We start from the raw sequence: 15,791 nt of genomic DNA, 5'->3' as shown, positions 1-15,791 counted from the left end.
TCATGGGGTTCCAGGTGATCAGAGGAATTGAGAATGTAAAAAGAACTGGCAGCCCTGGCCGGGCGCGGTGGCTCACGCCAGCAATCCCAGCACTTTGGGAGGCCGAGGCGGGTGGATCACGAGGTCAGGAGATCGAGACCATCCTGGCTAACACGGTGAAACCCCGTCTCTACTAAAAATACAAAAAATTAGCTGGGCGTGGTGGTGGGCGCCTGTAATTCCAGCTACTCGGGAGGCTGAGGCAGGAGAATGGCGTGAACCTGGGAGGCAGAGCTTGCAGTGAGCCGAGATCGCGCCACTGCACTCCAGCCAGGGTGACAGAGCGAGACTCCATCTCAAAAAAAAAAAGAACTGGCAGTCTTTACTGGCAAGATAATTCTTAACTTTAGGAACAAAGCATGGATGGAACCAACCCAGAAAAAGCGTTCTCATTGTGTAGCAGGCCTTTTTGCTTTACAACCAAAAGACTGGCAGCTGGTATTATCTTTTTCCTTAGAGGCTCAGGGGTTACCAGCTTTATAGATAAGGAAAGTACTTAGAAATCCAACTCCATTTCCGCAAAATAGTAGAGTTAGCATATCCCTTCTGCCTTAAATCTTGATGCTCACTAATAAATGTCCTTTATGGCATTATCTTTTTTCCAGAATAGCACACTTTCATCTGCATTAAAAACCTGTTCCGGCAGCTATTCTTTCTCCTCAACGATTTTCTTAAAGCATCTGGGAATGCATCTGCTGCCTCTTGGTCAGCAGAAGCTGCTTCTCCTGTTATCTTGATATTTTTAAGCCAAATCTCTAAAACTATCAAACCATCCTTTGCTGGCATTAAATTCTCCAGCTTTAGACCTTTCATCTTCCTTTTAAGTTGTAATATAATGACTTTGCTTTTTCTTGAATCATATTAGAGTCTATAGATATGCCTTTCTTATGGCAATCCTGCACCCACATAAAAGGTGCATCGTCTATACAGATAAAAGTCTTTTGCAAAAAGTGCAAGGTTTTCATCCTTGCTGGTATAGTTGCAGCTATGACTTCACAAATTTTCTTTTCCTTTTTTCAACGGTCCTTGTTCTGGATTCATTTATTTTGAAATGGCAGGCAACCACAGCGGCAGACCTCAATCTACAGTATATATCAAGTAACTCAACTTTTTCTTGTAATATCATGAGTTTACTTCTTGGGAACATTTCCAGTATCACTAGCAGCAACTCATATGGGTCTCATGGTATTATTCAAGGTGTTTACAGTATTGCAGTAAACACAATGAAAAATATGCAAGAACTGCAAGAGACCATTTACTAAGATACTCAATTTACTGGAGAGAAAGCTGCTCACATGGAGATGATTAGTGTCTTCTGGTGTTTTAAGCAGATATTCACAACATTTGAGATCACTGCTTTAGCAACAGGAAGTGAATACAAAACTATAAGAGTAGTACCATAGGTCCACAGTTACGATTTAATACTGCATCTTTACATTTGTTTACATTTCTCTCAACTGCAAATGGCACCATGTATGGTCTGTGTAGGCACACGTTTTGATAAATTTTCATAACAGATTTGTATTTTATGGTAGCAAATTATAAAACAGACTAATATCTACATGTATTTTATGCATTCATGACATATCTTTTTCTTAATTTTTTCAATATTTCTAGGCTACATGGTTCACCTGTGAGTTTTTTCAAATTGTTGCACATTTCCAAAAAACTTTCCAATATATTTATTGAAAAAAATCCTGTGTATAAGTGGATCTACACAGCTCAAAAACATGCTGTTCAAGAGTCAACTGTATACAGATTGGAAAGGAAGAAATAAAGGTTGCTGGGTACAAGGTCAGTTATAAAAATCAATTGTATTTTTATATACAAGCAATTTACTTTAAAAATGACACTATTTATCATGACGTCAAACACTAAGCAATAAATCTAACAAAAGATGTGTAATTCCTACATATAAAAAAATTCAAAACATCGAGAAAAATTAAACATCTAAACAGATTGGAAAATATATCATATTTATGGATGGGAAGAATCAATACTATAGACACTAGTCAAGTGTCCCCAAATTCATGTAGAAATGCAATGTAATTCCAATCAAAACCCCATGTGTTTTTCTATGTATGTATAATTTAATAAGCTGTTTCTAAAATGTATATAGAAATGCAAAGATCCAAGAATAGTCAAATCAATTCTGCAGAACAACACTGGAAGACAGAAGCTTCAGGTATCAACACTTACTACAAAGTTATAGTGATAATATGGTACTGGCTGAAACATAAACAAGCCAATGGAACAGAATAGTGTGTCTAGAAAGAGACCCCAGATATACTCCCACCTTTATGGCAAAGAGACACTGAAGTCTGCTGAAAAAAAGATGACTTTTTTCAATACAGTGCTGAGTCTATTAGCTATCCATATGGGAAAAAAAAGATGTTGCCCTCTTCCTCATATTATATATTGTGAAAATAGTAAAGTTTATTAGAAATAAAGCAGGAATCACTTACTGAGATAAACAAAGATTTCCTAACCAGAACACAGAACACACTTAACATACAGGGAAAATCTGACAGACTGGAGTACATTAAAATTAGGAAATTCTTAATACAGCCAATCTGTAGCCCCCTTATTTGGGAACTTCTTAGTGTATGCAGTCTGATAATTCACTTAATCATATTTATTTAACATTCAAAGAACTGATTTTGCTTTTGTGAAGGAGTAATACCTTGATTTATGAAATTAAATCCATAAAACTTATGAGAGGTTCAAATAAAATGATTAATAGTTTTAATAACTACCAGAAACATAACAAAGGATCAAATACAACTTGAATTTAATATGTGAAGTGGCATTGTTTTCACTCATTTTTTAAAATGCAGTTTTACTTCTAATCTTAAATGCTACTAATAACACTCAGTTATCACAGGTGATTAAAAATAGCTGCCAGGTGCCCTGTTAAGTAGACGGGAACAAAGTCAACTTAAATAAAAGTAAAGGCCCAGAGCTGCTCTCTACGGCTAGCAAAAAAAAAAAAAAAAGCCATCTGCTGCAACAAAAATAACCTAAATGTCTGTTCATCTACTGTTTATTTAAATGGTAGAAAATCAGTTTGCTTAGCCAAGATCATAGCTACAACAGGATCAACCTATCTTCAAGTGGGGGAAAACAACTACCTATCATCCTGTTTACTCAAAAAGCCTCCTTAGATCAGAGAAGCAAGGGGTAAAATATTGGAGTACTGGAGTAAAATAAAGATAGCATTAGCTTTCCAGAGGGACAAATGTTAAAAGGCCAGAGGGGATGACACATTACATAACCAAATGTTTTAAAATTTCAATTTGTATGTTTCATGTCTATAATCAAAAAATTTATACACACAAAAAATTATTTCCAATCAAGAACTGACTTTCTTTTAATAGAACCTGATAATTACTATAATCTTATGGATTCTGTCTAAGGCATAATACAGCTTCAAATATAGAAGGGAATTGAGAATCTTCAGTTACACATTCTTTCAAGGTCCATTATCTTCAAATTTCTAGATTAACAGAAATTGCATAAAGGGCTCATACAGTCCAACTCTCATTCTCTGCTTATACCAAGCCTCATTAAACTAACACACATTTATCTTTCAGCCTGGGAAGGGCATTATGTATTCTCAACTACTAAACACTTTACCTTTGCAGCAAGCAGTAGTCCAATTTTGTCAGCTTCGGCCTCCAATTTTCTGCTGTATGGTCTATTAAACATATACTAAGAAGAAATGACAGAAAAGTTCCATTAAGACAATTTATTTCATGAAAAAAGGAGTAACAGAAAGAGATTTAAAAAAAAAAATTCATGGAGTATCTAGGATAAAATTCCTATACTGTCTACTAACATTAAAATAACTCCATGATATAAAATATAAACACAGCCTTTATTTCCCTGATTAGAAATTAATACTTTAAAAAATGATAAGAATAGAAGTCATGCCTATAAATTTCTTGACAGTCTGTAGTATATGGAATTTACTTCTATTTTTCCAATTATAGTCTCCAGCTACTGAGTACAGGATTCACTAAGAAAACTTATTGATGAAGGCTTTTTAATATGGTCAAGGAATATTTTGACCTTGAGTTTTAAAAGAAAATCAAGCAAACGTAGGTATATAATATCCAATGACACTACTAGACAATTTATTTCAGTAAACAAATTAACCACATAGCAGAATGCTCTTTCTTTGATAAATTATCTTAATTTCCTTTTTCTTTTCTAAGTATTGATTAGTTGGGAAAATGAAATTTTCTTCTGACTTCAATAAAAAACACACATAGATACAGTAACTTTAATTTTCCTAATTACCTGTATTTATGTGAATGCTTTCCAGTTAAATTCTAATTTTCAGTAAGTACTAAAACTTTGTAGGAGATGAATCAATAGGCAGGACTTTTGAGAAAAGAGCTATTAATTGGGGAAGCAATCTTTCAAAGGTAGCCACATGTTTGTGATGGCCTGAAATAATACAATAAATCTGATATACAGTATGTGACCATTAGAAATGACTTCCTTCCTTTTCAATCAGTCTGTTTTAGGTCGATGATGTATATCATATAGTGCCTTCACTCCCCATAAGCAGGCTGCATGTGCCCCCATCAAGTCTATTGATAGCATAAGGATTTGAAACTTTGGCTTTAAAAAGAGAGAAACTTAAGTTCAAGTCCAAATACTGTTAACTTATTGTTAACCCTGAGCTAATTGTTTAACCCCGCTAAACCCAGTAGTATCATATGTAAAACGAAGCTAGTAACAGTTCCAAGCTCACAGAGCTGCAGAGGGGATTAAATGAACAAAAATAATAGCTCATATTTATTGAGCCCTTATTTATGCCAGGTACTGTGCTAAGTGCTTTAAATTAATGATTCTAAACCTAGTGTGATTTTGTCCTCCAGGGACATTTACAAATGTCTGGAAATATTTATTACTGTCATAACTGAGAGGAGGGAGAGCTACTGACATCTAGGGAATGGGGGTCAGAAATGCTACTAAACATCCTACAGTGCACAGGACAACTCCCCGACAACAAAGAATTATCCAGTCCAAAGTGTGAGTAGTGCTGAGATTGAGAAATCCTGCTTTAAATGTATCATTCAGTCCTCACAACAGATGAACCTCAGCAATTCTCACACCCTAATGACCACTATCAACATTCCTCTCTGCTCTCCAATCACAGTGAACAACTTTCTAGAGAGAAACATCTCCTTGTCACCAAAATTATTGAGGGGCCTTGATTTAGGGAAAAAGAATTCAAATAGAATCATTCCTACTTTATTTTCATTGAAGAATTACAGTGAAGTGGCAGAATTTATCAAGTATTTCAAGAAAGAAATAGATACATGTTATCTTTCTTATGACCAACTCTGCTGATTCCATTACAAAAAAAGCAATCTATAGATAGATGGGGAAAATAACCACACTAATTCTTTTAATTTCCTGGCAGGTCAGTGACAGAAACAAAATTCAAAATATGAGATCCTATAACCTAAGGAATAACCAATCTTTTATTTTCTCTTTAAGAACCTTTACTTCAATATAAATGTAGCCAAATGACATGTTAATACTGAATAACAGACTTAGTTATCCAATCTCAAAAACAATTTGTCTCATAGAATTTTGCACATTAGATTTAAACAGCACCCAGATGGCACTCTGATGGGTACTCCACAAATCATTAAATAAACAAATAACAGATTGTTCCTAAATAACCAAACCTCCTGGGACAAGAGGAAATATTCAAAGAAAGATGTAAAACAAAAAAAAAATGATGGTTAACAAAGTAGTTATAAAGATTGCAAGACCTACTTTCAGTATTACAGTGTTTTGGACAAAATGAGGCACTCAATACATTTTTGAGATGATTATTATACATAAGCACTAAAAACAAAAGTTAACAAACACCTAGTAAGACTTTCCTTTCAGTTTTTCAAAGCAACGATATTTTAACAGACTGAAAAGGAAGGAAGGGTGGTAAAGTAGCTTTAGCCAATTCTGTGCCCATTAAAGTTCAGAGGTTTTAACAGTGCCGCATCAAAACCCAAATACAGTTGGCTCTCTATATCTGTGGGTTATGCACCTGGTGGATTCAACCAATTTGGATAGAAAATATCTACGAAAAAACAATTAAAAAAACTACAACTTAAAAATATATATAGTAAAATAACTATTTATATAGCATTTACATTGAATTACAAGTAATCTAGAGATGATTTAAAGTATGTGAGTGGATGTGCATAGTTACAAGTAAATATCATGCTTTTTTTTTTTTTTGAGATGGAGTCTCACTCTGTCGCCCAGGCTGGAGTGCAGTGGCGCGATCTCGGCTCACTGCAAGCTCCGCCTCCTGGGTTCACGCCATTCTCCTGCCTCAGCCTCCCGGGTAGCTGAGACTACAGGCGCCCGCAACGACGCCAGGCTAATTTTTTTTGTATTTTTAGTAGAGACGGGGTTTCACCATCTTAGCCAGGATGGTCCCGATCTCCTGATTTCGTGATCCGCCCGCCTCGGCCTCCCAAAGTGCTGAGATTACAGGCGTAAGCCACGGCGCCTGGCCAATACCGTGCCATTTTTTATCAAGGACTTAAGCATACTCAGATTTTGGTATCCACGAGAAGTCCTGTATACCAAGGGACAGCTGAATTTGGGAGTCATTCAGTTACTATGAAAGGAAGGGTCAGTGGCTGGGTTTTCTCTCTGTAAAACCAATAAATATATTTTTAAAAAGTATATTAGCCAAAAGTTGCCAAGCCCTTCTAACTATCCATACCCATCATTTGAGAGATGTAGTATTCCTTAATTTAAATATTCATATATAAGAATATCCCCCAAAAACGAGAAAACATAAGACACTAAAAATTCGTACCCATATTTCATAGTAAAATGTAAAAACATCTCTGGATTTGCTGCTTTACAGTAGTATTAAAATATCCTCACCAGAGGCTATGATCAATTCAAGTTATTGTCTCAGACTTACCTCCTGCAATTTAGACTGTATCCACTGGCACAAAAGTGCCAAGCTATCTCGAGGACAAATGGCCCAAATCATTGTGAGGAAAATCATACCTAAGAAATCCAACAAATGAACCATGCCAGCCTTTTCTGCCTAAGAATAATCAAAATAATAAAAATTACATTTCATACATCGAGACAGTATATGCTTACATTTTCTAGTTTATCATGTGTTACAATTACCTGACCTTCTCCACCTAAGACTGAGAGTTCTCTTTTTCTTCTTTTGCTTATTCTTTCCTGGTCTGTTTTTCCCTTCCTTGGTTTATCTACTTATATACCTATTCATTCATTTAACTAGTATCTACTGAGCCACTTACTATTAGTCAGAAGATATAAACCTACAATTTCTTATATTAACAGGCATAATAATCTTGTGAAATAGCTACAATTATCCCTACATTTATAGATAATGAAACTGAGATAGAGAGAGGTTAAAAGAGTTGCCCAAATTTGCACAGCTATTACTAAAAGGACCAGAAATCAAACCCAGTCAGTTTTAGTTTTTAATATAGTTGCATCATTTTAAAAAATCAACTAAATGTTTTATTTTACTAATATTTTTGGATAAAGACTAAACACTACCTAACATATGAAGCACTTAAAACAAGAAAAAAATTCAGAAAAAGACTGGAAGTTTATTTTAAATAAAAGTATTCTGGTCTTCAAGACCTAATATATGAAATATTATTCATTTATACAAGTTTGTAAATTTGTAAGTCTAGTATTTATCATGAGAGAATCAGGTTCTATGAATTTTTTATTTCCTTATATCAGTTACCAAAAAAGATTTTTCATAAAATAGTTGTTTTGAGTAGTAATATCTCAGTTTAATGAACTAGATTGTTCATGGTTTGCCATTAAAGGTGATTAGTAAATGTTAATGTTGTAATGCTGAAACTGATAAAATAGCAGTCATTACTTGAATGTATGAAAAGTGACTGAAAACTAAAAACTGACTTAGAATATTGTCCCTTAACAAATATTGTACCCTCACAAAACATACTTTACCTCCTTATATTTGATTCATTACTTTGCCTCAAAACACAAATGTGTGTTTTGAAAAACAATTATGGATTTTTCTTTTTTTTTGAGACAGAGTCTTACCCTGTTGCCCAAGCTGGAGTGCAGTGGCGAGGTCTCGACTCACTGCAACCTCCACCTCCAGGTTCAAATGTTTCTCCTGCCTCAGCCTCCCGAGTAGCTGGGATTACAGATGCCCACCACCACACTCAGCTATTTTTTGTATTTTTAGCAGAGACGGAGTTTCACCATGTTGGCCAGGCTGGTCTTGAACTCCTGACCTCATGATCCACCCACCTCAGCCTCCCAAAGTGCTGGGATTACAGGGGTGAGCCACTGTGCCCAGCCCAATTACGGAATTATTTTAACATGAAAAAGTGAAACTCAAAATAAGGAAGTTGTTATAGAAGAGAAAGCCCTTGTTATTAAAGAATATAATTGCTATTATACAGTCTTAGAAAACTGGAAATACACACACAAAAACCTGTATTTGTAGAATAAAGAAAACATAAAAGCCTAGACAAAATCAAAATTGAGACTCCCAAAAGAGAAAATACTGTGCTGACAATATTTAAGATCTCTGCAAAAACATATTAATAACTATGTTCTATTTTTAAGGCTGCTGTTTGCTTTTTACATCTCATCTACTACTGTTCTTGCACTGATAGAGATGACAATACACTGAATATGAGGCACTCAACTAGATGCCTGAAAAACAAATGTACTGAATAGTAACACCTTTCAAATGCTAAAATGGCCAAAACTGATTTTGCAGTTATGAAGCCATTACTTGAAAGATATTAGAGTGCATATAATAACACTGCTTAGATGTATTCTTGTGTATATTTGTTTAAGAAAAAAAGATTTTTTTTCTTACTTTTTTGTTTGAGACAGTGTCTCACTCTGTCACCCAGGCTAGAGTGCAGTGGTGCAATCATGGCTCACTGTAGCCTTGATCTCCCAGGCTCAAGCAATCCTCCTGCCTCAGGCTCCAGAGCAGCTGGAACTACAGGTGTGAGCCACCATGCTCAGCTAATTTTTTAAATTTTTCTGTACAGACTGAGTCTATGTTGCCCAGGCCAGTTTCAAACTCCTGGGCTCAAGCAATACTCCTGCCTCAGCCTCCCAAAGTGCTGGGATTACAGGTGTAAGCCACTGCATCCAGTCAAGAAAAATGTTTTTAAAATCTTCCTGTAACTCAGGAGAAATCAAGGAGATAATTACTTTCGGTGTTTCAGAAAAACAATTTAGCCCATCTCATCTTATTAATAGTCTAAGGAATAGGTAGAATTTGAGATGACTCTTAGAAGGATTAGAATCATTATCATTTACATTTGAAGTTAATGTTACTTGTATTTCTGATTTAGCATTTCAGTCACTTCACTATGTACCTTTGCATTTACAATTTAAAAAATACTTCTCTCTAATGTAGACAAAAGAGCCATTTATATTTTTAAATGAATAACAATTTAAAAAATGTGTGAAACAGATGTGTTATTTTTCTGGACTTATATCAAGATGAACAGACATGTATTCACAGGAGCATACATCAACTTGAATTCTATGATCTATAAGAAAAGCACTGCTATAAACCAGGTAACTATGGTGAAAGGAAGAAACACTGGACTAACATACAGAAGACCCAGGTTAAAGTCCCAATTCGGTTACTTTGTCAGGTTAGTCATGTTACTGGTTTTCTAAACATTAGTTTTCTCTTATATAAAATAGTAATAATAAATACATACCTCATTAGGTATTAAAATTATGAATGAGAAGCTACATATACTAAAAAGCTCAGTAAACTGTAAAATGGCAAGGTATTGTTATTACTCTGCATTAATTACACATGACACATCATTCTAGACATTTTCAAAGATGCTCCAAGCTATCCTCTGAGAATGAATAAAAAAAAGATGATTTACCCACTTAAATAGTAATATCACTTCCCTACAATTAATTTTCTGACTAGATTACAAGTATATTAATAATTACAGAAAGTTTAAAATTTAATTTGAAATAATTAGGGGTTGAGAATAATTACTTTTTAGCAAAAGAGACAGGTGATAAAAATAGTATTTAAGAAAAATCTTATTCAGTATCAAATACTAAAGACCATAAAAATTCTCAAAATTAGCCAATCATGTTTTTTTCAGGTAGCAGATTAAGGCAATTACTCAAAACTAAAAGTCTATCATTTTTAAAAAACCTGAAAAAAATCAGTTCTTTAAAAGATTTAACTTGTTAACTTCAAAGCAGTTTTTCCAAACCTGAACATTCATTTTAGGTACTTACAGCATGCCCAAGTACTGCATGTGCTATTTCATGGCCCAGAAGGAAAGAAAGTTGATGAATATCGGTTACACTATTTAAAAATCCAGTGAAAACAAACATTTGTCCATTCTGCACCACAAAGAAAATAATGTAAGCAATTAGAACATCATAAAAAATAAGGACAATAAATTTAACAATTATAATGCGTTAGAGAACATTTACTTACTGGAAGCACGAAGGCATTAATAATTGGGGAATCAACCACATGAATAACCCAATTGATCTGAGAGATCCCTGGAACATCTTTATTGCATTCAATTAGATGACAAAGCACTTCTTTAACAGCCAGGTATCGGGTATCTTTCTCAGTTAGCATATCATTTTTAAATTCTTCCATCCACTGAAAGATTAAAAATTACTTCTTATTTTAAAAGAGCACTACAAAATGCTTACTCTGCTTCATGGAAAGTTATATGGCTACTTATTATTGAACATTTTAAGTTTTAATTATATAAAAATCTGTATATATTAAGCACTCAAATTTCTCAAATCTGAATTATTCATGCAAAGACAATGTGGTTTCTCACAAAGGAATAAATTCTAATACTAAGATTTTTTTATGAATAGATTGACATCAAAATTTCACTCTTTTTGATTAAACTACAAACGAATACTTAAGTATTATTTCCACTTCCCTAAACATTTTAGAAAACACTGCCTAGGCCAGGCAAGATGGCTCATGCCTGTAATCCCAGAACTAGGGGAGGCCAAGGCAGGAGGAACACCTCAGCTCAGAAGTTCAAGACCAGCCTGGGCAACACGGTGAAACCCCGTCTCTACCGAAAACACAAAAAATTAGCCAGGCGTGGTGGCATGCACCTGTGTTCCCAGCTACATGGGAGGCTGAAGTGGGAGGATCGCTTGAGTCTAGGAGGCGGAGGTTGCAGTGAGCTGAGATCTTGCCACTGCACTCCAACTCCAACCTGGGTGACAGAATGAGATCCCATCTCGAAAGGAAAAGAAAAGAAAAGAAAAGAAAAGGAGAGCCTAGAGAACTTAAGATTTCATCTAAGTAAAATACAGAAGAAAATTAAATTCACAATGCATTGAACAGAAAAACACCCTATACTTAATAAGAAAGTTAAACTACCAAAATAGACATTTCATTAATTTTAAGGTGTTTTATTCACAGATTGCAAGGAAATTACTGAAATCTCAGAACTAATGAGCATTATCACTGTCTCTACAAGATGCTGATTAAGACTAGCCACCACAGAAGATACTTTTTCTGAAGTTATATTCATGAGCGCTTTCAAGTGTACTGAGAAAATTAAAAATGTTCTAAAATATTACTTTAACTTTCATAAAGTGTATGCTTTTTTTCACTTAAGAATCAACAAGTGGCTGGGCAGGGTAGCTCATGCCTGTAATCCCAGCACTTTAGGAGGTGGGCAGATCACGAGGTCAGGAGATCGAGACCACCCTGGCCAACATGGATGAAACCCCATCTCTACTAAAAATACAAAAATTGGCCAGGTGTGGTGGCACACGCCTGTAGTCCCAGCTACTCGAAAGGTTGAGGCAGGAGAATCACTTGAACCCTGGAGGCGGAGGCTGCAGTGAGCCAAGATAGCCCCACCACTGTACTCCATGTACTCCAGACTGGGTGACAGAGGTGAGACTCAGTCTCAAAAAAAAAAGAATCAACAAGTTAGTAACTTTTCTCCTTGAGACGCATTACAAAGACATTATTTTATAGAATATGAACTTACAAGTAGTCTTTATCTTAAAGACTTAAGCATAATTCACCAATGTGAACTGCCTAAAACAAACAAAAACCCCCACTATTAACTCTTCTGAAGTAGATAAAACAATAAATGTAATTATAGCACTTTATAATACCCCTATAAGAACATGTGTTTAAATTTTCCTATCACACAGGTATTACATTTGTAGCTAATATGAGCAAAAAAGAAAAATGCATCTATGTCTATATGCATATACACGTATACAGATATATATAAATTTTAAAAAATTTCTTAGCAATGTGAATGGTAAAAGATGCACTAATACTAGGCCTGTCTCAATCTTTCCAGAACACTTTCCTTAAACCTGCCTCCAACAAAATCCTAAGAAACATCTCAAATTTCTGTATATACTCTACTACAAGAGATTGGTCTTGCCTGGATTAAAAACAATTTTTAAACTAAGAAAACATTATTTCTTTTTTTTCATAGTAACTTTCCATTGACAAACTCAGAAGTTCATTTGGAATAAAAAGATTTAACCATGCTGGGTGCAGTGGCTCACACCTGTAATCTCAGCATTTTGGGAGGCCAAGACAGGTGGATCACCTGAGGTCAGGAGTTCGAGACCATCCTGGTCAACATGGTGAAACCCCATCTCTACTAAAAATACAAAAAAATTAGCCAGGCATGGTGGTGCACGTCTGTAGTCCCAGCTACTCTGGAGGCTGAGGCCGGAGAATAATTTGAACCTGTAAGGCGGAGGTTGCAGTGAGCCAAGATGGCACCACTGCAGTACAGCCTGGGTGACAGAGCAAGTCTCTGTCTCAAAAAAAAAAAAAAGATTTAGCCATGCCAAAGCTGTCAAGTGAGGCTACTGGATATGAATTCAACAAATATTAATTGAGCCACAGGGCACATAACATGTGTATGTGCTATGAACTGGAGAGAAAATGACCTCTGTCCCTAAGAAACTCACTAGGGTACAAAATGTTTAACTACCTGAGTTACTATACTTTCCAAAGAGGTAAGACTTCTAAATTACAACTTAAATTTGGATTCAAAAAATATAATAAATTGCTGAAACTGATGTTTGGAAAAAAAATCTTATATTACTTGATTTTCAAGGTATAAGAATTCTGACTATAAATCTATTTATTCAATAAATATATACTAAGCTCTACTCTTATATACTGTGTTAGTATTTAAAATAAAACCATAAACAAAACAGGTAAGATCCCTGCCCCCATGAAGCTTAGTCTAACAAGGAAGACAGACTATCAAAAAAATAATTATGCAAATAATTATGTTACTCTCATGAGTGCTTTGAAGGAAAAGTACAGTATGCAGAGGAAAAAAGCCTAGGAGACCTAACCCCAGTAAAGCCAAGCAATGGGCACAACTACAAATGAGCTGGTTCATAATTCAGTCGGTATGAAGGATACCTCCTAGGGCCTGATCCAGTCACCCTGCCTAACCCAGTCTGGATAATCAAGGAAGGCTTTCCTAAGAAAAGCGACATTTAAGGTGAAATGTACTGAGCAGGAGTTAGCTGGGCGAATACTAGGAAAAGCAATGTAGGCAGTAGGAATACTAAGTGTGAAAGGTCTGAGGCCTCCGGGAAAAAAAAATGCTAATTTCATATCAAAGACTAAAATTAAAAAACAACATATCTTTCACATTTAAGATACTTTCCTACTTTGAGTGTTATATTAAGCAGTCTAATTAAAAACAACTCTTACTACTTACTGCTTCATATTCCAGTTCTGATAAAAGTCTGAACTGCTCTTTCCCCAATAATAGTAGCTTGCTCCTTCCTGTGATTGGACTTACTTCCAGGTGAGTAAAATAAAACACCACAAAGAGCAATCCAAAACTACTCAAACCAAGGAATAGCTTCCATTTATTCTTCCTTATATTTTCTTTAAATAGCTCCTTCTTGTTAGGAGGAAGTGCCTGCCACCATTTCCTTATGCCCCTAAAGCAAAAAGAAAAATTCAAAGTTCTGATAATCATTCCAGCACATATCACTAAAGCTCAAATGCATACACTAGAATTTTATGTCCTCAAACACCTGAATTTGTATGATATATTTCGCTGAATACATCGCTTTTCCAATTAATAAAATTCTTAGCTAAATGATGAAAAATAATCAATGATGTAAAGTTACAGTTAAAAAATTCTAATACTCATTGAAATTTTCTTCTTCACCTATTTTAAGGATAAACACTAAATGAGATGCTAGTTTACTATAACTACCACTGGCTAATATTTATTACTATCTAGTACATGCAAAATTCTCTCCCTGTCTCTCTCTCTCTCTCTCTCTCTCTGTGTGTGTATATATATATATATATATATATATATAAAATCTCATTTAATCTTCATAATAACCCTGTTACAGAAGAGAAAATTGTTAGGTAACTTGTCCATGACCACCGAGGTAATAAAAGGAAAACCAAGCAATGAAGGCAATGACATTCCAGAGTGTGACCACTTAGCCACTTAATAGGGATAAATGCCTAAATAATTATGTAAGAGGTTAGAGTACAATAAATCTATACCTGGAACCACTATTTTTCCCACTGCTCCTCAGACCTCCAACACAATTTGCCAGTGATTCAACAACGTACAAGGGAAACTGCCTCAGCGTTCATTTTGGAAATAAATAGTGCTCAGTAGCAGAAACTCCACTATCCTCTTTAGAACATGAAAAAGGAGAGATAACAAGATCATAGGTACTCATAAGAAAGTGGGAGATTTTATAGATAACATCTGAAAAGGTCCAATTTCTACCAGGCAACAATACTCTCTGCCGCTTAGCAGTGTTCAGAAACATTTTGACAACAAGCAATGTTTTCAATACTGGGACAAAAATTTTCCTTGTGAGTTGATCTGTAAAATCACAACAAAAATTTACCATATATACATCAATCTTTTGACAAAAATTTATTTTACAACTTCTTAAAGTTCTCTTTGTGAAGTGACACATCCCAATGCCTTTACACAAAGTGTGTCCATTTAAAGGGACATATATCAAACTATCGAGTATACTTATTTCCTATTTAAAACTTTACATGACATTATCCTTTATTTAAAATGTATGAAAGACATATTCTACATGAAAAATGTTAGGTGATCAACAATAGTAACGAAAACAAGAAAGTTACAAATAAATAATTTAAAAGGATGAGGACATATTAGAAATCAGAAAGAGCATCCCAAGAACCTGGGATGAGCGTTATTACTTCAACCAATAGTCAATACAGCTGTATCGCTTTTGGGTGCCAACACCAAATCAAGAAAAACACAATAAGTTACAAATAGAAGTTCTTGGTTTTTGATCAAAAGCAAACTGGTTTGGTTCATGGGGTAGTAAGAAGGCTAGAAGGGACTTCACAGTCATCAAACACAAGAAAGCTTTATGAAGAAACAGTGATTAGCTTTCTTCAATCTTCATAAAACAAATAAGAGAAAAAGGGTTAAAGCACTATCAAGCTGTGAAAATATTATTATAAAGGATCATCAAGAAAAAAAACAAAGATTTTGTTGGGAACAGAATAGAAAGAAAAGAAGCATTAATGACTTAAGAGTTAACTAGGAGTGGGCCCACCCTTATATAAGCAAAGTTCCTCAGTTTTATGATTTGCTGCCTTAAATTCCACAAATTAAAAAGAAATGTTTGTAAGTACTCTTCTTATATATAAGTGA

General features: G+C 34.8%; 1 protein-coding gene across 9 annotated transcripts in view; it reads right to left on the bottom strand.

Moving 5' to 3' along the window:
• OMA1 (OMA1 zinc metallopeptidase) overlaps window positions 1-15,791 on the bottom strand; it is a 66,541-nt gene that overhangs the window by 42,406 nt on the left and 8,344 nt on the right. For all 9 annotated transcript variants that reach the window (XM_054438505.2, XM_054438514.2, XM_063655115.1 and 6 more), the window contains 5 exons: window positions 13,830-14,058; window positions 10,562-10,735; window positions 10,357-10,464; window positions 7,007-7,135; window positions 3,676-3,750 (listed from right to left, as the gene is read on the bottom strand). In XM_054438505.2, coding sequence (XP_054294480.1) covers window positions 3,676-3,750; window positions 7,007-7,135; window positions 10,357-10,464; window positions 10,562-10,735; window positions 13,830-14,058 — 715 coding nt within the window. The remainder of the gene's footprint in view (window positions 1-3,675; window positions 3,751-7,006; window positions 7,136-10,356; window positions 10,465-10,561; window positions 10,736-13,829; window positions 14,059-15,791) is intronic.

The sequence above is a fragment of the Pongo pygmaeus genome, chromosome 1, assembly GCF_028885625.2.
Source record: "Pongo pygmaeus isolate AG05252 chromosome 1, NHGRI_mPonPyg2-v2.0_pri, whole genome shotgun sequence".
NCBI lineage: Eukaryota > Metazoa > Chordata > Mammalia > Primates > Hominidae > Pongo > Pongo pygmaeus.
Note: the sequence above shows the minus strand (reverse complement) of the source record. Positions and strands in the feature narration are given on the sequence as shown.